The sequence below is a fragment of the Rhipicephalus sanguineus genome, chromosome 6 (assembly GCF_013339695.2).
Source record: "Rhipicephalus sanguineus isolate Rsan-2018 chromosome 6, BIME_Rsan_1.4, whole genome shotgun sequence".
NCBI lineage: Eukaryota > Metazoa > Arthropoda > Arachnida > Ixodida > Ixodidae > Rhipicephalus > Rhipicephalus sanguineus.
Window position 1 is genome coordinate 112,827,393 of NC_051181.1, and position 22,260 is coordinate 112,849,652.

Genomic DNA, 22,260 nt, shown 5'->3' on the forward strand with positions numbered 1-22,260 from the left:
TTGTTTCGATGGGTGTCGGGCCATGGTTATGTGGTGCTACATGTGCAATTCCGGATGCAATTCTTTAAAAAATGTTGTTGTACTTACTAACTTCGGTTTGCTAACTACTTGTCACATATGTTACTAGCTGTAACTGCAGTTAGTAACGGGAAGGTTAGTAACCGTTACTATACCCTTGCCGTTACAAGCGCAATTAGTAGCTGTTACTAACCTTCTCGTTGCTAACTAGTAAAATATAGGTAGCAACGTTTAGTACCTAAAAACATAGTAACAGCGATCATTTACCTCACGAATCGCCCGTTTCTATAACGGCTAAAACGCGAGCGTCACAACGGCAAGGCTACGAGCGGTTCCAGTAGTATTTATAGCCTTACCTCTGGGGAACGCAACTGGTGCCGGTGTGCAGCTAGACTTTAGGATGAGTAGTTAAAGTTATGCGCCTATATTTACGTAGGGCACAATTTTATTAGGTGTGCGAGGTAACGTAGCGTAGGACTGTTAATCAAACATATTAAAACAAACAATATATTACGTCTAGTGTGCATAATACTGCCTCAACAAGGCATGGGTAGTGATGACAATTTCGTTTAACAGGGGCATGGCAAAAAGTTAGTAACGGTACGCATGAGGTAGTAACCGTTGCAACTTTTAAGCGTCTGTTAACATAGGTAAAAAAATTACGCCATCTCCCACTAAAGGGAACCATGTGGGGATGCGAAGCAGCGCATGGGTCGACTTAGTTTCGTTCATCACGGGCACCTCGCCCGATGTTAACGCGTCCTTGCAAGTGGAGACTGTAGAATATTGTTCCCCGACGCCATCACGTGATTGCTGAGAGAGCGTAAGGGGGAGAGGTCACAGCGTCTTACCCAGCCCCTTACACAGGCACAAACGCGCTAGCGTGTGCCAGCACACGTGGTTCCCGAGCGGACCGTCGACGATGGAAGGACGGACACAGCCCCGAGCAAAAGCTGCTTCGCATCTAAAAGGTAGCAAGAAGTTAGTAGAGAGTTTGAGAATTGGGGCCCCAGGGAGCTTGGGGACCCAAGAAGCTTGCGAGGCGCAGCGTGCGCCTCGCAAGAAGCTTGCCACGCAGCGTGCGCTACGGCGCAGTGTGAAACGCGTGTCGCATGATTTCAATTTCGCCACGTGTGGCGCTCCCATGGGACTCAACGCAGCCTGCGTTGGCCCAATTCTCAAACTCTGCTGATCATCCGAACGCAAGTGCAGGCTGCTCAACGCAGCTTGGGGACCCAGCGTCTTTGGTCACACACGCAAGACTCACCTGACAGGCTGCTGCGTAGATTACAGGCTTTCACGGCTCAGTCAGTCGACCTGCTCCGTGACATCCAGCTTCGTATGACGGCAGGGTCCGCACTGTCGCTCGAGAGCTGCCCGTGACCACGCACCAACCACGCGCGAACCGCGCTTTTCAGCCCCGCACGCGGAACACAAGCACTGCCGACGACGCTGAAGTGCTCCAAAGATACTCGCGACATAATTATAAAATGTGATTAAAAGTAAGTCATACAGTCAAATTTGGTTGGGTCAGGTAAACTCAGCTGTCTGGTCGGATCAAAATTGTAATTAATGTAATTATCCTCCATAGGCTATAATACATTTTGTAATTTGATTGCTCTTTATCTTCACGTTTTTTTTTCTACTTTACTAATAGGGAGGTAAAAATTAATGTAGTTATCATCCATAGCATACCATAATTTTTCTTGGCCAATCCCCCAGAGTGGGTATGTGCCAATATTGAAAGGCTTTAATCAATCAATCAATATGAACCAATCCTCCGAATACTCCCGGAGTGGGTATGAGTCATATCTGAAGGATATCACAATCATCATCATCATTTACCGCTCTCCTACCACACTCACAAACAGAGGCGGTTTTTCCAAATAAGTCCCCCAATTTATTTGACTAAACAATTAGAGCAGGTATCATACTGTGGGCTCCAGACGCAGATCTTGAAAAACGGGGCGTCCGGTACAAAGACTCTCGCGTCCTCTCAAGCTTGACCTTATAACAACTTTAGGCGACCATAATGTTCCATTTAGAGAGAGATTTATGTGCCATAATGGCCAGGGGCGTAGCCAGAGGGGGGGGGGGTACAACCCCTCCCCCCAATTTTTTCAGTTTTGCTTGCGTATATACAAGCGCAGGCACGAACATACATAAAATACATAAAGTATGGTTGACCCCCCTCCCCCCCCCCCCCGAGATTGGTGAACTTTTGGTTCACTTGGGTGGACATTGAGCGAAGGGCTGACTGTTCTGTAGTGGGTATGTGCCATATTGACGGCACACACTCACTAGAGAACAGTTATATCTTTCAGTTAACACATTTAATTGTTTTAAGCACACCCGACGAGTCGAGCTAGCTACGCTTTCCTCTGCGTGGCCTCCGCAGTAAATTCCTGCAGCGCGCCGTCGCGCTGCCGAAGCTGATCGCAGAGGCCATGTAGGAAGAAGCGCGTGGTTGAGATCTGCCCCGCTAGGTGCCGCAACAATCCCTGCTGTTCTAAGGTCTGCTGTTCACAACAAAACAGCCTGCATATTCAGTGAACTCACTCAGTTAATTTTCATAAATTATTCTGTCACTTAATTGAAACTAATGCAGACTAAACTTATGCTCCGATATCATGTGTATATATACGGCTCTCAAAGTATTCAGCTCTTGCGCCTGCGAGAGAGGCTGTGGCGTCTTCTGCAAATCCCCGTTTCTTTGTCTTTTTCTACTGTCAGTACACGTCGCCCGGTGAGCCTCACTCAGGTGACTGTGACTGTGCTTCCAGCGACTATCGGTCGTTTGCCGTGCGGCGTGTTTTCTCTGGCGACCACAATGCCTGCGACACATGAACGCTCCCATGGCTGAGTTCGCACCCCCAACTTCGCGCACCCCTCCCCAGGGCGATCGCCGTTTCAAGCTAGTACGTTTGCTGCGTCCTTGCTGCCCTGAAGCTATGAGAAGCTCCGACGCTGCAGGGCCCTCCACGCAAACCAGTGGCGTAGCCAGGAGGGGGCACACCGAGCCCGTGCCCCCTAGAGTCACTGTATATGTTACCTTTAGGTAGCAGAGTAGCGCACAGGTCCGGCTAGCAACCACAGCTATGCGGTGAAGTCGCACTTCGTTTTGGGGGCGAAGCTCCTTAAAGCGGCACCCGTTCGTCCCCGTCGTAGTGCGTAACCAGTCTTAACGCTAGTACCAGATCTTGACCTCCAAGGTGGTGCCGGTGGGAGATTTCTCCTGTGCGTTGTTGAACAATAAAAAATTCGCAGCGTGCGCGTTAACTAAAAGCCGACTTCTTCTGTCTCTCGTTCCCCATTAGCAGCCATTGGCATGTTCCAGTAGGAAACGTTAGTAGAAGTAGAAGTGTAAGTGTTAGCTAAAAGCCGACTTCTGTCTCTCATTCCCCATTAGCAGCCATTGTTTACCTCCAAGGTAGTGCCTGGTGAGATTTCTCCTGTGCGTGATTAAACAATAAAAATTCACAGCGTACATGTAAAATTAAAGTGGCTGCAAGTCGCCATGACTCTCATCGACCCTTTAGCACAAACCGGCCCGATCTCACGTCGTTGATGATGCACTGGGCGTGAAGCTGCGCGACGCCGCCGCCAAGATCCTGCCGTACGAGAGCTTCGCCCCACTCATCATCATTCATCCCGTGGATATGCTGTGGAATTTTTTTGCAGGCGACATGCTTACCGCGTCGCCGATTAACCTGTCTGGCGTGTCGAAGACCGGCGATAAACATTGACTGTCGATGGCTAGTGTTAATTCAGTTCGCTGCAGCGGAGGCGTCGAGAAATAAAAAAATTGGCCCAGGCGGCAGCTTCTCCGCAATGCATGGTTGCTAGCGGCGTTGGAAGACAGATGCGCAACTCTGCTACCTAAACGTAGCATATACAGTAACTCTAGTGCCCCCCCTCCCCCCCTCCCGAAAATTTTTTCCCTTTATTCATCCATCCATCCATCCATGGCATACAGAGCTCAAAATGACACTCGATCACATCTGCCTGCCCGACCCCCACTTCAGATCAAGGAGGCACGTGCCTCGTGCGCCTTTACTCATGACAGCCTTTAATACTCACATTTAGTTCTACCACTTCACCTAACACCTTACAGAGCGACTCCATCAGGCTTCATGACGGACTATATTCTAAACCCGCTACGTTATTCAAATGTGAGAACTTCAATCGTGCATGCGATGCTGCCGAGGGTGACCAACCTGTGCAAAATGCGATACCAAGGAACAGTGTACTGACGATTACAGTGAGGCCCATAGCACGAGATGCGATGGTGGCCACCCAGCATAACCTAGAGCTTGTTTAGCCTCTAAGAAAGAAACAAAAACATATTTCCGAGGGGAGCGCGGAAGTGGTTCGAAAGAAAGTACACAAGTCATCACTTGCAACTAGAGGTCGGCAAGTTCACTCATGAGTCGACTTAGTTGGACTCACCCAGACTCGGACGAAGCCATGATTCTCAGCCCGAGCGAGTCCAGTTGAGAAAATTTTGGCGAGTTAGGCCATTTGAGGAAAACTTGAGTCCGAGTGAGTCGTGTTGAGGTGCTTTTCACAAAGCTATAATTTGCATTCGGTGACGAACACTCTCCAAGACATACGTCAGCTAAGCTTCAACAAACTATGCTTCTGCAACACCGCATAAACAAACATGCCATACTGTCTTTCCATGGCATTCGCGTACTTGGTTATGACACTGGCGGCAGGATAAGCCCACATTTTACGTTTGGCGGTCCTGGAGAAAGTGCAATATCTGAAGTGAAAAAAAAAAGCATGTATGACAAGCACAAAGTACAGACTCCCTCATCCCCTCTCCAGAGGAAGCAAAACTGAAGATTCTTGGTGAAACAGTGCGAACGGGACAACAGAAGACACAGGACAAGGCGCTTACTATCAAATGGTTCCTTTATTGGAAACAGCAGACTGTGCACCGAGATAGGTCGGCATACTCACTCATGAGTCGACTCACTCGGGCTGATATCGAACAGAGTCTCATAGATTCCAGTTGAGGAAAATGTTGGCGAGTCTGAGCCGAGTGAGCCCTAAGCGAAAAAACTAATTTCTTAAGCAAGTATTACTCAGCTCCATTTCTTTTGCCAACCTATGCTTGCAGCAGATTTTATGATAAAAAGACTTCCCTCCACAAAAGTTCATGCGCAAGCACAGTCACAGTAAACTTCATTTCCACTCTAACCAGAGCTCATAAATATTGCCATATCGCAGGAGAGTGCGATAGCAAAACTAAACATAAGATGGCAGGGAGGTGGTCCATTTATTTTTTAGCTGAATCATTCAAATTCTTCAAGATGAAATTTCGTTTCCTGCTAAGTGATTTATCATTTATGCTCATCATACATTCATGTCATGTCATACCAATTAAGTATACACCAAGTTAATGAAATGGCCAGGAAGTGCCAAAGACTTAGGCGGCATAATGGATAGATGGATGGATGGGCGGGCGGACGAAAAGAACGGAACGACCGACCAACCATCACTTTTCCTGTCAAGGCATCTAAGACACTAAAATATGCCTTCACTTCGGCCACAACCCTCAATTTCGTGCTAGACTGCCGAACCATTTACACTGATTGCTGTTTATACTGATTTCTAACTTTGACACCAGTCTCAATTAATTGCATACGTTAATGCCCACTCCCATATTTAAACCTCAGCCTAACTCATTCCACTCAATTTTTTTTATATAAGATTTTCCTGACAACATGTGCCGGCACCTGACTGGGAGGTCTGGAAGAGAGCAAAGAGTGCCACTCGGTACTGAAAAAATAGGTGGGAGCATGAAGCCGTAATCAGCTTTCGCACGGCAACATTTCCGACGCCGTTGTGTACAGTTACCACTGCCTACTCAAACAAGACCTTGGAATGCATGAAGCCATAAATGCAAGAAGCAAGGACCAATAACTGCGATGACCTTTCGTTGCATGAAAGCTAACTGCTGCCCTGAACTTGCCAACGCCACAATGTGCCGTGTAAGGCCTTCTGCTTTTAGGTAACTGCGGAGTCCGGTGGATCAATGATTCACACTTCCGTGCAATTACGGTGAGGCCTCTAAGGATAAGCGTCAGAAAGGCGAAGGCAAGATAGCGGCCACGGTCAAACACACCAGCAACAACCTTTTCATAATGAGCATGTTTCTCTGTCAGCTCGGCTGCGCGTGTGGCGTAGCACTGTTCTATGCATACTGCACGCTTTTAATAGGCAAGCACCTAATCACGTCATGCAGTATTTTGCCAATTCTCCATTGCTGTGTTATACGACACGGCTTTCAAGTGCACATCGCTTTGTAGAAACGAAGCAGCAAGCTGTTGCCGAGTTTAGCGGTTCGGCACAGAGAAACTCGTTGCACTGCTAGCAAGCTTGTGTACTTATTCATCATGCTCTCCTATAAGCGTGTGTACTTATTCATTATACAAATGGAACATACAACTGTATTAAGCAAAGTACAATAAGTGAAGTGCACCGCAAAGTGCCACTTCTGCGTAAAAATACGAGCAAAAGTGAGTCAGCAGTTTTGCCACAAGGCCATTTACACCGAACTCCATAATAGCTGCAAACAACAACAATAAGAACCACAGACAGAGCAGAGGTTGCAACATTTCTATTCGTTTAATTGTCCAGTGGATGACAACCGGGTACAAGAAAACTCAAGCGTGTAGAAAAACAAAACAAGAAAGAAATTTAATCAACCTCATACTTAATACACAACGGCAACAGACAAGGTGTGGCATTGCGCCAACTCGTACATATCCTTTATTTACAATTGTACTTGATGCCGCTGATCACAGAAACAGTTTTTCATAATCTCGCTACAAAAAAACAAGTGCAGAAAACAAACTGCCACCGCTTAATATACGATTGAATCATCGATGCACTTTTTTTATTATTCATCTTAAGTTGCATCCCTCTCTCACGAGAGCTGGAGATTGCATGCTATCGTTTCTTGGAGAGAGTTTCCTATCCCATCCGAAAATCCCTAAACGCCTACTCAAGAGCAGAATGGTTGAAAAGAGTTCACACCTTTCCATGGAAGAACTGTTTGCTCACAATCTGCACAGTGAAGGCAAGACTCTAAAGGACAAAAGAAAAACACAACAGGAACAAAGAGATAGCTGCAGTGTTTGTAGTCTACTGGGAAGATGAGAACAGAAAACAACACTGCGAAGAGCGCCTCTACGTGACTTGGCAAATTGCATATATGGGTTTCAAAGCCTCTTCTAGAAAAATACCTCAGGAATCTTTTAGTAACAACAGAAGCGAACAAACAAAGGTGAAAAAAGAAAACGAAGGAAAGAAACGAAAAAGGCATGTCGCATTTTAGACCCCTGCATCTTGCCTTCACTGACTTCATCATCATAACACTGATCCCCAAGAAATACAATACAGGAAACGGCAAAACACTACAGAAAAAGTGTGTGGAACCACTTAAACAGTCAACATTTTCTGATGCTACATATATACACATCGTACACATCCAGTTGGTGGTGTGGTGGTGCTGGTGATTTCTGCTGCATGGCGGGACTGTGTGGTGGTTGGTGGTGTGTGTTACGTCTTTTTATTTTTAATCTTTCGCTTGCTCTGGGCACGTGAAACAAACATTACAAACAGAAGATAGAATAATCAAAAAGAGAAGTGAGAACTGAACGAATGCTCAAAATTAAATAGTTTCTTTTTTTAAAGGAACGGGACACACAGCAGTGGAATAGAGTTACGACCTTCCTACTGAGGAATGTACGTCACAGGGCAGCAAACCGCAGAAGTCGCCAACTTTCGACGCATCTCCCGCAAGGAAGCGGCGCCAGATGCTAATGTGCGGAGAGAAACACCAGGCATGACACAACGCAAGACTTCCACATTCCAAAGTATATACCCTTAAACGAGCCTTACCAACAATGGCGCACATCGTGCATTAACGCAGCTGTTACTTATGCCTACTCCAGCGAATGAGAAGTGTGCAGTGCCATAGAAGTTGCTTAGTGTTAACAAGCTGATGGAGGACTCTTGTGCAGGATGGTGGTCCAGAACCTGAATGCACGCAGTAAACTATAAAGGAAACTGTCTGATAACGGATTGCACTTTAAGGGATATTATATGTATCAGCAATATAACCTATGAAGACACTTCTTTTTTTTTTTTCGTTGTAGCATCCACTGAGAGCCAGTTATAGCCGAGCCACCAGTAGAAAAGAAATACTGTTTCCACCCGACAGCTCAGCTGCAACAGAAGGTGATCGGTGTCACAGTAGCTGCCGCAGTGAAGCGTGTACAAGCTGCTGTGTGGATATACACTCGTAGCTTTCAAAGCTCACGCTATATGAAACTCCGTGCTTTTATGCAGGGTCGTGCTCTAGTCATCAGGAAGGAAAAGCAATAAGCTTTTGTTGCGTAGGCTGTCTAAGACCACTTGCAGTTGTCAAGGCTAGAAAAAGTTGCCAATACAGTCATGACAAGCACAGTTTTGATCTTGCTCAATATATAGAAACAATGCATATACGCTTTTTGATTCGCTGTTTCGTACTATGTGCTTCTGAAGACTTTCCCACTGCTCTTTTCCCACAAATTTACATTTCACAACTCTCCTTTCATAACGAAGCAGCAGACAAGGGAGCCCTCTCGTCCAATGCTAAAGGGAAAGAAAAACAGTGCCTTATTGTTTGTGAGGTATATTTGCCCGGTGACTGAGAAATCTGAAGTCTTCAAGTCATGCACTTGCACCCCACATGCACAGATAAGGTATCCCAGCCAACCACACGTTAGCGTGACTTGCATCCAGACGGTAAAAAAGCAGGCAAAGACTGCCTATTGCTATTGGCATCACACACACAGAACTTAGGCTTGTTTCTCTTTTGCCTCTAGCACGCTCCCATTGCTACTCGCGAAGTTTGCTTAGAAAGCTTTACTACAAGATCTCACGCTCTGCCAAGCCAGTCAATACTTTCCTTACTCTTAGCTGTTGGCAATGACAGAGGAAATACTTGAGAGTATGCAGTATATAAAGAGTGCATGCAGAGACGGTAACTCCCTTTCTATAGCGCTCTATCTGTCCAGCTGCCGTTATATGATTCAGTACTGTTTTGAGCCGTTTCGATATAAACAGTAATGCGGGTCCAAGTTGATAAAGCCCATACGAGAAGGTGTCGGACAAGACTGATTTGGCCGTCCACAGACTGCTCCTGCTCTCGCCGTCCTAATCACCGAGTGATGCGATCTCGCCATTCTGAGAGATGCGTCGAAAGCGTCAGCGAATCAAGCTGGCGTTTGTCACCCTGTTGTGAAAATCACAGAGTGGAGGCACACACCAGGAGAGCGAGTGAGAGGGTTTCGCAGACCTCCTCCTGTCGTCATTTTTCTTTCCCCCTTAAAACTGGTACCACTTCTTATCCTTGTACTTGTTCATGAGCTGGTGCGTGGTGTTGGCAAAACTCTCAGCCTCGGACATCATGCGGGCGGTGCGCTCTTCAAGCTGCGTGAGGGCCTCGCCACGTTCCGTCAGCCCCTGGAGAGCAATCGCAGGGAAAGCTTGTGAGAGATCGTGCGACAAAACATACGAGCAGCAAGCGTTGACACTTTTACACGGGGTCCTTCCAGGTAGTACATGTTTCACAGCCCACATGATCTACAATCTTTCGTGTCCACTATGTTACATCAATTAAAACATGGACTTGCATTATGTAGAGCTACAACAATTACATTTCCTCGCATTTAAATGTGAATCGTGCTGGTTCGTGCTGTGAGCTTATTCAGACAGTCTGCAAAATGCCTTGTGAACTCACCTGCCTAGCCCTCATGACTTCTCCAGCCAGTGTGCCAGCCTGTGCCCTCATGGCATCCATGTTGCCAGTACTTCCAGGGATGTGACGAGCAACAGTCTTTGATGGCTTGCCGCTTGCCTCACCAACTGCAACCATGGTGAGACCATGAAAGTGGAAGATTAGCAAATAACGTTCACAGACTGCTTGGAATTTGGGTGGACAGCGAGAGAAAGCAAGAACCTGCCGCCATGTAATCTGACTGGTGCACTCACAGAGTTCCTCTCGGTCCAGCACACTTTGTCCACCTCCAAATAGACCTTTGAAGAAGCTTTGCTTCGGTGCTTCTGGCATTTCCTTGTTTAAGAATATGGTACCAAGCATTTCCTGCAAGTTGGCACTGCAAGACAGGTACATGGAAATATGTAAAGTCAACTAAAACGATTAAAAAAACAGAAAGCATGGCACTCCTGCAACTATATCAACAGCACTAAATGCTGTTGATATACAGCTTTATACAGCTTTATACAGCTTTATATTAAGCTAACTACTGCAATTTATTAAAGATAATTCACCTCTGTACCTAATGCGCCCAAATAAAATCAACAATGAACTTTTTAGACACCTGAATTTTCAGACATGACTGACGATTCGGATGCCTTTGCATCCAAATAACATATGTATCCTCCATATACAGGCAGGGTTGAATGTTTACGAGATGAAGGTTCAGCAAAAAAGCTTGATATCAGCCTAGTTTTTCTGGGCAGCCATAATCAGATTACGATTACAGCAGTATGTTGGTCGCATACTCCACTACGGGTCTGACAACGAAAATGCAGGTTGCATGCCCAGACTAGGGTGTTTGACTAGGATATATTACTTTTTTTGTTGAACCTGCACGACGAACTTTTGACCCTGCCAGGACATACAAGTCTCTATGCCCAATCGAGTCAAGGGATCTGTATAAAAATGTCTGCAACTACGGATGTTGAAATCTTTTGCCGTATGTTATTTTCAGGTGTGTGAAACAGCATTAATAAAAGCACCCCACCACCGTGATTTTGACTGTTTTGCACCCTCAAACCAGCACGCTTGCACGTTGATCTGCTCGCCGCCGTAGCGTGGTGCTGAGTAGTGTGCCTTGCAACACTAGGCCTAGTTGCTTTAACGTGCCTTTTTTTTTATTCAACAGATTTGCCACTGTCGGCAACGGTGCCGAATCCACCTTCATCATGCTCGCCGATTGCTTGAGGGCACAGAAAGCATGGCAGGGGGCGCAAGAAGTGTTGCAGAATGATGGGTCGCAAAAGTCCTCTTCTCTGCAATGCAGTGGTGTTATGCAGTCACGCATACATAATGAAAAGCGGTGAGGCACAATAGTTAAAAAAATTCTGAGACTTATAACTAGGTTAGTGCGAATGTCTATTTTTTTGTTTAAAGTGAAGTGAAAAGAAATCTGAATAGTAGCAAGACTTTAACAGTAGTAGCATGCAAGTTATAAGCGATAAAATGGGTTATGTTTTAAAATTTGCTATACTTAGCACATGTAAACCCATATAACACGCTTTTAAACTTTAAAAAAAATTAACCGCAGTGCAGGTAATATCTAAATTTAATCTTGAGGTGTGGTTTAACAGCAGTGCGGATTTCTCCTGGATAGGTGGTCTCACGGCATAGCAGCCCCACGCTGCAGTAAAGCCACCTTTTCAGATGGGTTACATGCGGCAAAATATACGTATATTCGTTCCCTTTCGGATACTTCAAAATTTCGAAAATTTTAAATTCATGTCAAAGCGAATTCGATTATTGCAGTATTTGCCCATGCCTTAAAAAACAGCGCAAACAACATGTGGATGCAAGAAGACAATTGGTATGGGCACTGACTCGCAACTAAGTTTATTAAAATGAACACATACTTTGATGCGCGATCACGTCATGAGCTCTCAGAAACTATTCTACAAAAACAAGTGTTACACAATCTTATACAACAGTATGTGTTCACTTTAATAAACTTCTTATTTGTGAGTCAGCCCACATCCCATTTCTCTTGCTCCGTGCATGAGTTTAGTGGCCAGCTTGCTCAATTGTCTGTTCCACTATATTATGTTCTCAAGTTGAATGTGAAGATTGCAGAATCTGTATTGTGCACAGAAAGGCAAAATAAAAGTTAAATGTACTGCAATGTGTTGTTTGCTTAGTACTACACAGAGTTTCTTCACATTGACAACTGAAGATAGGCATTTTCAGCACACTGGAGGAAAACTCACCAAAAATCAGAAGAAATGGTGAACTTCTGTAATTCTGATGGGGAGCACAAGAACATTCCATGCCCATTCTTGCTAAAGCAAAAGGTCCTCGCAATTCTGCAAAGTAAGGTGAAAGCCATATTACAGGCCATGGCATGGTTGAAGACAATTACTCAAAGTGGACCTTCAGCCAAGTTCAAGCAATGGAACAGCTGAACATTTTATGTGTGATTGCAGAAGAACAAAAGAAAGAACAATGGGAATAAAAAAAGAAGGCATGCGCAGCACTGCTCTGGTGAATCTGTGTTAAACAAGTCATGCCCACTGATGCTAACGGATGGGCTCCAACTCCACCAGTGGTATATCTGTATGAAACATGACAACAAAACTTTCCAAAAAACACATACCTCATGTCGACAAGTGGCAGGAAGTCTGTCTCGTAAAGTGGTTTAAGGCTAGGAAGGCTGTACACAACAATGTTGCCATTTGCAATGTAACACACCAAGCATGCAGTATCTGTAAATGAGAAAGTAAAAAAAAAAAAACAGGATGTAATGGCAGGTCAGAACTCTAAAGATGACCTATTTCCAGATGCCTTTGTAAGCTTTGTCACATTCAACACAGAGTCTTTCTTTCTTTATGAGCACCTCTTTACAAATATGAAGAGATGGAACCACCTGTCATAACATTTAGGTAATACCGTTATCATTCTAAAACCAACAGACAACCAAGCCAAGAAAAGTATACGGGGCGTTATTTGCAGTAATTATGACTCAAATGTAAAGAAATTAAAGGGGACCAAAAGACAACTTGCCGGCGACAGGGATAGAACCCGCAACCCCCGAATAACATGTCTGATGCTCAACAGACACGGTCGAGCATCGACCGTGTCCATTCAGTGATTGCGGGTTCGGCCCCTGCTAATGGCAAGCTGTCTTTTTGTCCATTTTAATAGCTTCATACTTGTGTCATAAATACTACAAATAACGCCCCCTATACTCTCCTTGAGTTGACTCTGTTGGTTCTCGTTAAGGTTTTGTCTAACAAAGAAAAACGAGCCCTTAAATTCCTTTAGCATTCTCATTATGGCAATGCTAACACATTAGTGCATTGTGGTGTTGTCTCTCTTGCATCCTTGTCGGCTAGCGCTGAATATGTTTTCCTTAGATTCCCCTTCTTTCATTCGTTACCATTCTAATACTACTTTCAGCCCATGCCAAAGAGTGCAGAAAGCTTCTTTATCGCAGAATGCTGTTCAACACACTCACCGATGCTCTTGATGGAGAGCACCTCAGCACATACAACAAAGGAAGTCTCTGTGAGGGTCGCCTTGTATAGGCACGTCTGGGAGGGCAGGGCCACAATGCGTGCTTGCTTTTCTGAGGCCATTACCACAAACTGGGTGTCCCGAGGCTCCAATGACTGGGATGTTGTGGGCGAGATGCGGGCACCCCGCGATGGCACACTGCGCAACCGTCGATCGTCCCGCTCCCGCGAGTCTGGTCTGTCCTTCCACTGTTCACTCATCGGAAGCATCAGCACACCGCTGCTGTCCAGAAAGGAGATGGACAGGATGGGACCCTTCAACCGAAATATGCTCCCTGCATGCAAAAGGACAGAGGAAGAGCTCTACATCAAACGGATATTACCGAGCAACACTCAATTTCTTCAGTGAGGCATTCTTTCTCAATTCTCTATCTCTTCGATGTGAAGACGTTGGAATTTGAGTGTAGAAAACCAATATTCCCGCTCTGAAGTTTTACACGGCATCAGTGCAATTTCAGAGATTTCACTGAGGCTTCACTTCACCGACCTACTGTGGTACTCACACATGTGAGTAATGACACATATATATACTCGGTACAATAGGCAAGCTGTCCTCGAAATTAAATGTTGCACTAGTTCAGCTTTGGAGCCCCAACAAAAACAAAGATTTCAAAAATGTGTGATACAAATCACTCTTGAAAATCCAAAATGGTTGCAGATATAAAGAAATTACAGCAAAACCATTGTGACACAATCACAGTTGGTACAAATTCTGGTGCAATAAACATTCGCAATATTCCATGGCTGTAATCCTTGGCATACATGCATTCAACCGTCAGCTGTACTTCCAAATGTACTGCGATGCAACTGCGGATGCTACAGAACGTGAAAACTGTGACTTCGGCTGCCGACATGGGATGCTGATAGCCTGTAGCCATCAGGCCACCTCAGGTGAGCATGACATCAATTAGCCAGCATTTGACGTCCCATCAGGTTATGTTATCCGAGAAATGGTGTGCACTCACTCTGATGAACGCTCTCTTTCTGTGCCTTTTTGCTCTATGCAACCTCTTTCTCTCTCTCTCTCCCCTCCGAGCCTAATGCTCACAATGAAGGAGGGAACAAGGGGGAAAGGTGATCAGAGCACCCTGCGCAGCCGTACTGGCTGTGCCAGCTCGTAGCGTGACTCAGTGCATAGCTGTCCAACGCGACCAATTTTGTATGTAATCTGAGGCAGGCGCAATGCCTGGCGACGTGGTTGTTTGTTTGATGCGTGCTTCTTTCCTTCCTGCACGCCTAGTGTTGGAGGTTGCCTAAGCTTTGGAGATGTGTCAGATATAAGCATTAAGGCTGGTTCCTGTTGCCTCATGCCTCAAACAGCATACGGAGTTGGAAAACATTTGGAAGTTTACTTGCCACAAGTTTTCTTGACTTTTGCCATTCCTTTGATGGTACAGTTTTCGGGTGGTAGAAACATTTCGTGCTGCCTCGCAATATTCGCATCACCTAGCTTTTACAAACACACTGGACTTTAGGGAAGAAAACAGAGCCAGAAGGGAGTGAAAAAAATGCTAAACGTAAACATTGTGCCTTCTTTAGCCTGCTGTGCCCCAGGATTGCAGCACAGCGGCACTCAGCATGATGACTTGAATGGCACTCACCACTTGGAGAGGCAATGACTGGTTGCGTGTGCCTTGATTCAGTGGGCACAGAGAGGGAAATGGCGAGCACAGATCCGAGATGAGTGCCAACCCAAAGACTAGGGGATGTTGATGTGTCTGTGCAAGGCAAACAAAGTGCGTCACTGAGTCAAAACATGTACTGCTACACTTTCTGTTATACTAAGTTTTAAAAGGGACACTTGGGAATTTCTTTCGCCATTTATTTCGTTTCCAGCTGCTCATGTACTCTAGTGTGTTGCTTCATGGAAGCACCGAAAGCAATGACAAAATTTACAACAGGATATCGCAGCAGAACAGCAGTTTAGCTGTCTGACAGCTGAACTTTAGAAACGACTTGTTTTTATGGCTTCCTGCGACGGTAACCTGCATCACTGGAATCCGTGCTGGAAAGCAGCTTGCAATGTTAATATGGCAGCAATGAAGTTGCTTGATTCCTCCCTCGGCACCCCTCCGACATTGTAAGCATGTGTATTATAGAGGCTCATGCATGAAGGCACAGAGTGCCTAGCAATAAAGCCACTGTTTCCAGTATTAGCCAATTTTCCTTATTTTCTTTTGTTGTATTGGGGATTTCACTGTGTCTACAGAACAAAAACAGGAGAAGTTGTAGGCCGACATATATCTAAAAGTACATACACAAAAATTTGACGTACATATGTATATAATTTAACTAACCACCCAATCTCACCCCCTTCTGTGGAATTCACTACTCACCACTTTTTCGACAGAAGGCTTCGGCATAGCTAAGACAAAGGATTGCTTCGGAACTAATATTTTCTAAACTTGACATGCTTGAGCTTCGTGACCGTGAGAAAGAGCTGTCCAGCTTGTCTGAAACAGACATCGCACAGTGATCAGACGTCCCACGATAAATCGATTAAAAGTCCGCTACAACAACACTGTGGCTCAAGGGGAGAGGTGTGCGGTATCAAAGTTCTTTCTCCAACATGCACTTGCACTTCGATATACAGGAATGTTGTGTTGCGCCCACATACAACAGCTACGCATCCTTACTAAAAAAGTTAGCTCATGCCCAAAATGGCAGTTAATCATATACGAAAGAACAAACCCTTCACCAGACATTTAGCGTATGCAAAAAGTGCTAACCAGCCTTAAATAGGAATGTCATCCAACTTCATAATCATGGTGCGCCATGGACGCAGCCAAGTCTGTAGTGTGTAATAATGTGCACAGAGGTTTATGACACACTGCGCATTAAGAACTAGCTTGCACTCCTTTGGGGTGTATCTTGTCCCGAAACATTAATCATTGTCTGTCTAGCTTGTGTTATCCTCCTTAAAAGGGTCATGAACAACTTTTCCAAGTAATGATTTCAAGCGCTCACTCTTCTCTCGTCATAATGAGTGTGCTGGAAGCCACACAGGGAGGAATGGCATGGAGGAAAGAAGTTATGTCAGCCTGTGTCATGACCTTGAGTGCGCGTGATGAAACACGATCGCTGTCTCCCACTCTGATCCCTGTGCACAAGTGTGGCTCACTATGTAATGTTAGCAGGCTATGAAGCGCAGCGCAGCCACGTGGCGGCACCACGTGGCAAGAAGCGCATCTCATCCAAGCACTGCTCTTGATTTACACCAGCTATTGGCCAATAGCATGCTACCCGTTGTTCGACATCAAACAGCAGGCGCTGGCAGCTTCGAAGCGAGTGATGACGGGCCTCTGTATAAAAGAGGGCGCCTAAGAAAATGGCAACTTTGCGCTGCGCTTGTAAACTCCCCTTGCTGGGCAAGACTGCAAGATTTGACTGAGATGTTCATAACAGTGCCCGCTAGTCACAGGATGTGTTTTTTTCACCAAGCCCAACAGTGGTTTGTGACCTCATTAAAAGTTCTGCACTAGCTACCTTCCTGTCAAGAATGCTGTGACATGACGATGTCTGAGAACTGGAAATGCCAGCCATGCAGCATTGAAGAAAGAAAATCCATGTAACATAGATGACAATCACAGTTTGAAGAAAAGCTAAGCTTCAAATGGTGCAAACATTTTTAGAGTGAGTAGTTTTAAAATGTATTACATAATGCACGAGCACCTGTCTACTGCTGTCTGAAAACTAGATTAATAACTTGAGCGCTGAAGGTAGTTGATGTGACACAAGAACCAACATTCAAGTTTTTAAGAATGAACATGGTTAAATACAAAGGACAAAGTATTATTGCTAACGTGTGTGCATTCTATCTACGTGCACCTTTTCCTTTTTCCTGACTTGGAGGTTCGACCTAGACGTAAGAGCATTATACAATATTGCACACAAAGCTGGATGACAACATCCCACTTAAAGTAGTCTGCACATTTTTCACATCAAGCTTCCTGTGATACTTAAATTTTTTATGCACTGGCTAGGGGTATTGAGTTTACACAAGCATTCGGCAGTCCTGAATTGTCCCTGTTCTCAAAGCTTGTAATAGCAACATTACTCGATTGGTCTCCTTTCACTAACCTTTCAGACTAGTAATAAGAAATCTTGCAGTAAAATCACTCTTCTACGATGAGTCTTGCTATATTACAATGTCTCAGTGCACACAACAATAATCATCATGAAAACACACAGCTCACATAGGCAAAGGCCAGCAGCCGCTGCACAGTACATGCGTAGCATCACAGAAGCTTCGCTTACTGTCCTAACAACACCAAAAGCTCCAGCAATCTTTTCACAGTTCAGACAATAAATATACTCAGCCATCTACTGTAACACTACATATGTACAGGAAGTGCATGTCACGTGACACATGCAGTGCTGGCATGTCCATGAGGGACTACATCTAACACATTGATGATGTCAATGAAGGGTCTTTCTGCTTATGATCAAATTTTTGACACAGCACTACAACAACGAATGCTTCCATTACAGTAGCTAAGTTTCTGCTTGAACATTATAACATTAATTTTTGACTTGGAATACCTTGCCAGATGTGCTTAACTTGTCTATGCAAGACCCCTTCTAAAGTATAGACGAGATTAACAATTTGTGCAATTAAGCAAAAAATATTTTTAAGTGCCAAAGTAGCTGCTGCTAGATCTGTGCTTGTGACTAGTCCTAGTCGCAGTACAAAAAAAAACTGCAAACAAAAACACATCTACATCAGCCCTGGGGTAAAGTGAAAAAGCTAGAACACTTGCATTAGAAGACCTGGACAATCTTTTTTTTTAATTCGTCAAAGCTAGAAACTTTCATAAAGCTAGAATCTTCAACCTGAAATCTCCTCAAGCTTGTGATTGTTCAACATAATGATGACAACATGCAACGCAAATAAAAAGAGGGAATGATGAATTTTGAAGTTGTGTCGTGTAGCAGTTCACTTGTTCTTAAGTTCAAGCGCTAATGTGTGCCAGAGAGATAAAACTTGAAGGACGTCAGGAATTACGTCAGAGGCAGCCAAACAAATGTGCAGCATTGAAAATGGAGAACTGCTGCACAGCACAAGCCCCACATTAAAGGAGTACCTGCCCACATTTTCATTGCTTTTTGCACACGAAAGAATGACAACCATTAAGTGAAAATGTTGTCAAACACTTGTGAGATATAGCATTTAATATTAAAGTTGGCCTTGAAATTCCAAACCTAGCATTACCATCGTTATCACTACATCATGACATCCAAAAAAAAGGTGGCAGATATGCATCTCTTGTACCTGTCAGCCTTTTCTTTAGGTATGAAAGAATTTGGGCCCTTATCTATCGCAAAAATATGGGAGTCAAAAATGGCTGGTACTCCTTTAAGTGCACAGTTTGCATGAATGTTACGCACTGATAGCCCATGCAGGACAAGAGAACATTCATGGCTGAAGGGCCAAAATGCAACGCTGCACTGCGGGTCGGCGCAGCTGTGAGGGTAGGTGATAGTGGTGGTGGTGATGACAGAGAAAAAGCAGCACACCAAAAGCCTGGCCATACCCAGCGCCAAGAACAAGTGGGGCGTACCATCTCGCTGATAAGCGACACTGGGAGACTTCAGACCTTGCCGCTCATTTCTAGGCGTTTGAGGATTTCCTAACAAAAAAGCAGCACTTACGAGCAGCCCCTCACAAGAGCCACATTACAACACTGGTTTCATTGAAACAAGGATAAACACAACTGAAACATTGAACTGAACTGCTAAGTGGAAGAATCATAAAGACTAGGTGTCACAGTGTAATGTACACCTTAAGGCAAGGTTAAATTGAACAAAACTAAGCGGCAACAGGTCAAGAATGCAGTGGCAAGCTACTCTCGAAATGAACATCTGTGCATGTACCCCTGCCCGATTCTCCTTTACCTTTCTACCTTTATCCACTTGTCATACAGTACAGTGAAATTGACCATCTCGTCATAACAGAAAAAGGATGGGTTGGAAGTATTGCCTGACTGTAAGGTCGAGGTACTACCCCCTCTTTGGCCATCGTTAACTCAGACTTCAAACGTGAATCTTTCAGCTGCTGTGCAGACCCTGTGATTCACGTTTTATTGGTGCGGACAGCAAGCGAAGAGGACCTTCAGGCACCAGACAATATCGAATACAAGGTTACCAGCATGTTCAGCACAATTTTACTTTTTTCAAGCCATTCCACATCACTAAGGGCGCATTTGTGCGACAAGCTTCCTTCTCTGTCACAATTCCTGCTGATCTTGTCTGTTCATGCATGTGATGCATCGCCATCACGCATTTGTCTTAGTACAAATTGACCAAGGTGTCCCGTTCAAGCTAGAACTCTTCCCCGTGCTATTCAACCATGTTAATGAGAGGGCACTGTGCAATCCATAGAGCACACTTGCGCGAAAGCAGTCTTTCATGCATTCTTGACCTGCCCCTATTATTTCGCACACTTACACAATCCCTTGCCATGGAAGCCAGAGACACTATCAGGCACACAATCGTACACCCAAGGCATAAGATTTTCTTAACTTCTGCTAACAGGTGCACATTTGAAGCGGTAAATGGTGAACTAAAAATTAAAAAAAACTTTAGAGCACTCAATCTGCCATATGTTTTCTAGGGCTCTATGAAATATGCACTGCAATCTAGCTCCCTCTGTGACCTAAGTAGGCACACTCACTGTTAACACACTCAGACTATCAGTACCAGCACTCTTAAGTAATACTGCTTTTTCGTTGAACACAGGTACATTCAAAGTGATTACAAACAACCTGCTGGAAAGGTTGATGCATGTTAATTTTAGGCAACGTAAAACAATACCACAAAGCAAATACAGGCAGGCAGGCACAGACTGCCGAGTGAATTTTGGCTGACCTTCTCAACAACTTAATCGTCTATCTCATTATCTAATGACAAACAGAAAATCTATCTACATTAGCTTTAAGTGCTTAGCATCGGCCATCTGTAGCCTCTAAAGCCGCTATATTTCTTGGCAACAAAGCAGTTATCTGGAAAGAACAACCTTTACAAATTCTTCTCGACTAATTCTGATCGACTTGTTTTTTTTCTTACCACAGCAACTGAAACAATGTTTGTTCTATTGCTACTAGCTAGCCACCTGAGTTTATGGGCATGTGCACAGCCCGGAAGTCCTGGATTGTTAAGGAAAGCTAGTTATGCAATGTATACGGAGGATCCCAACTAACACGAAGCCAGTTTTAAAAAAAGCAAAGAGAAAGATTCTGTTAAGATGAAACCAACTGTACATAATGTGAAAACTCCTGGACAAGCCTCCAGTATCTTTTTGTCATTATAAAATTTATATTAGAAATGACTACATATAATTAATACACTCCCTTTACAAACTGAGTGTTCAGTATATGAGGCCTTAGAGCATGTTCGAAAGCATCACTTTCAGAAGCTTACAATGGGCTAGCTCTTGCATAATTTTTTTTTACATTAAGTCACTTGTTCCACATCAGTAGCAGGCCCCAACAACTTTGTAAAGGTACTGCACACTTCTTTAGGCACAGAAAAGAAGCTTGGCTATTGATTATGCATTGCAAACAACAGAAAGTTGAGCTTTCATTTGCTAACATTGCATTGACATTGTGGCCATAAAGCTAGACAAGCCTCCAGTATCATTATGTCTTAACATTTATACTACTAATGACTACTAATTAATTAATACATTCCAACTGTGACATGTCAGTTAGGACACCGCATACAATGCACCCACAACACAAGTAACAATCGTTAGAGAAGGCTGCAGACTGCCAGACACGTGTACAAATAAGCTACACCTAGCAGCATGACTACCCAATTAAACAACCACTGTATGCACAAGAAGTAAGCGACACAAGCAGGCATCTATGCGACTGCACAGAGCACCAAACCAGCACCACATAAAGGACTTCACCCGAGAAGGTGTCACAAAACGAGAAAGAAAGAATAAAAAATCAAATAAAAGCCGAGCTCTTCAGCCACCTGGTAAAGTGTTGAAACAGGGTGGTTCCTCAGTGGAAACCAAGTTGGGAAGTTTCTGAAGTTTGCGTGACTTATTGCGGCGGGAGTCTGCTTGCCGCTTCGACTGAGTTGGCTGGGCTGCAAGCGTGCCGCTATTGCAAAGACCGTTAATCTGAGGAAGGAGGAGGAGGAGGAGGACAAGTGTCAACAGTCAGCAACACAGCAGCCCATCCCCCACGACGGCATTGCAGCCTGTTGGAGCACCCCGAGCACGGCTAGCGTTTCAGGACACAGATCGACGCATACATAATGCTTCAGGAGTTGCATGAAACAGTCTGAGGTGAGTTCATTCAAAAATAGCACTTAAACGTACGCTATGCCGAATGCAATGCTGGAAGGAGCTTCTTTCGGTGGCGATTTATCGATTTCTGGCAAGGTCCATCGTTGCCGGGCCACAGACATGGCACTACAGTAACATTTCATTTACACACCAGCCATTCAGCCAGTATGTCTTACATTCAGCTGGCTGGCAGATTATTCCGTACTTAAAGCTGTGTACCTATTTGGCACACCAATAAGAATGTAATTACTTGAGAATGCACTGAAAAACATCCAACGTAAGTCAGGTCTGTGCCGTCAACGCTTTCCGCTTTCGCACGCCCCACCAATACACCTTGGCAACCTTGTGCTGCTTCACCTAACGCGCGATCTGTACAAAAACAAACACACAAGTGCTGTCTTTTTCTCAAGGTTCTGAAAGCAGGTGCCACCTACCTATAGACCTCTGCTCCCAGCCAATACAGGAGGGCACAATTAGCACGGGACAGTCAGGAACCAGTGGTGGTTGTGGTGGTGGTGGTGGTGGTATTGGTGAAGGTGATGTGAGGGTGATGTGACAGAAGATGAGTGGGCATGAGGTGACGGCAAGGGAACGGG

The 22,260-nt window shown here is 44.7% G+C and overlaps 1 protein-coding gene across 4 annotated transcripts in view; it reads right to left on the bottom strand.

The window, feature by feature from the left end:
* Nucleotides 1–6,635: 6,635 nt before the first annotated feature.
* Nucleotides 6,636–22,260, bottom strand: part of LOC119396194 (syntaxin-binding protein 5-like) — a 55,084-nt gene continuing 39,459 nt past the window's right edge. The window contains exons 20-29 of one of the 4 annotated variants that reach the window (XM_037663290.2): nucleotides 21,346–21,496; nucleotides 18,927–18,995; nucleotides 15,702–15,818; nucleotides 14,967–15,083; nucleotides 13,308–13,640; nucleotides 12,447–12,555; nucleotides 12,061–12,156; nucleotides 10,069–10,193; nucleotides 9,818–9,942; nucleotides 6,636–9,540 (exon numbers count right to left, since the gene is read on the bottom strand). In XM_037663290.2, coding sequence (XP_037519218.1) covers nucleotides 9,403–9,540; nucleotides 9,818–9,942; nucleotides 10,069–10,193; nucleotides 12,061–12,156; nucleotides 12,447–12,555; nucleotides 13,308–13,640; nucleotides 14,967–15,083; nucleotides 15,702–15,818; nucleotides 18,927–18,995; nucleotides 21,346–21,496 — 1,380 coding nt within the window. In that variant the 3' untranslated portion in view covers nucleotides 6,636–9,402. Of the gene's footprint in view, nucleotides 9,541–9,817; nucleotides 9,943–10,068; nucleotides 10,194–12,060; nucleotides 12,157–12,446; nucleotides 12,556–13,307; nucleotides 13,641–14,966; nucleotides 15,084–15,701; nucleotides 15,819–18,899; nucleotides 18,996–21,345; nucleotides 21,497–22,260 lie in introns of all 4 variants that reach the window. The other 3 variants (XM_037663289.2, XM_037663291.2, XM_049416990.1) reach the window with 3 other exon arrangements.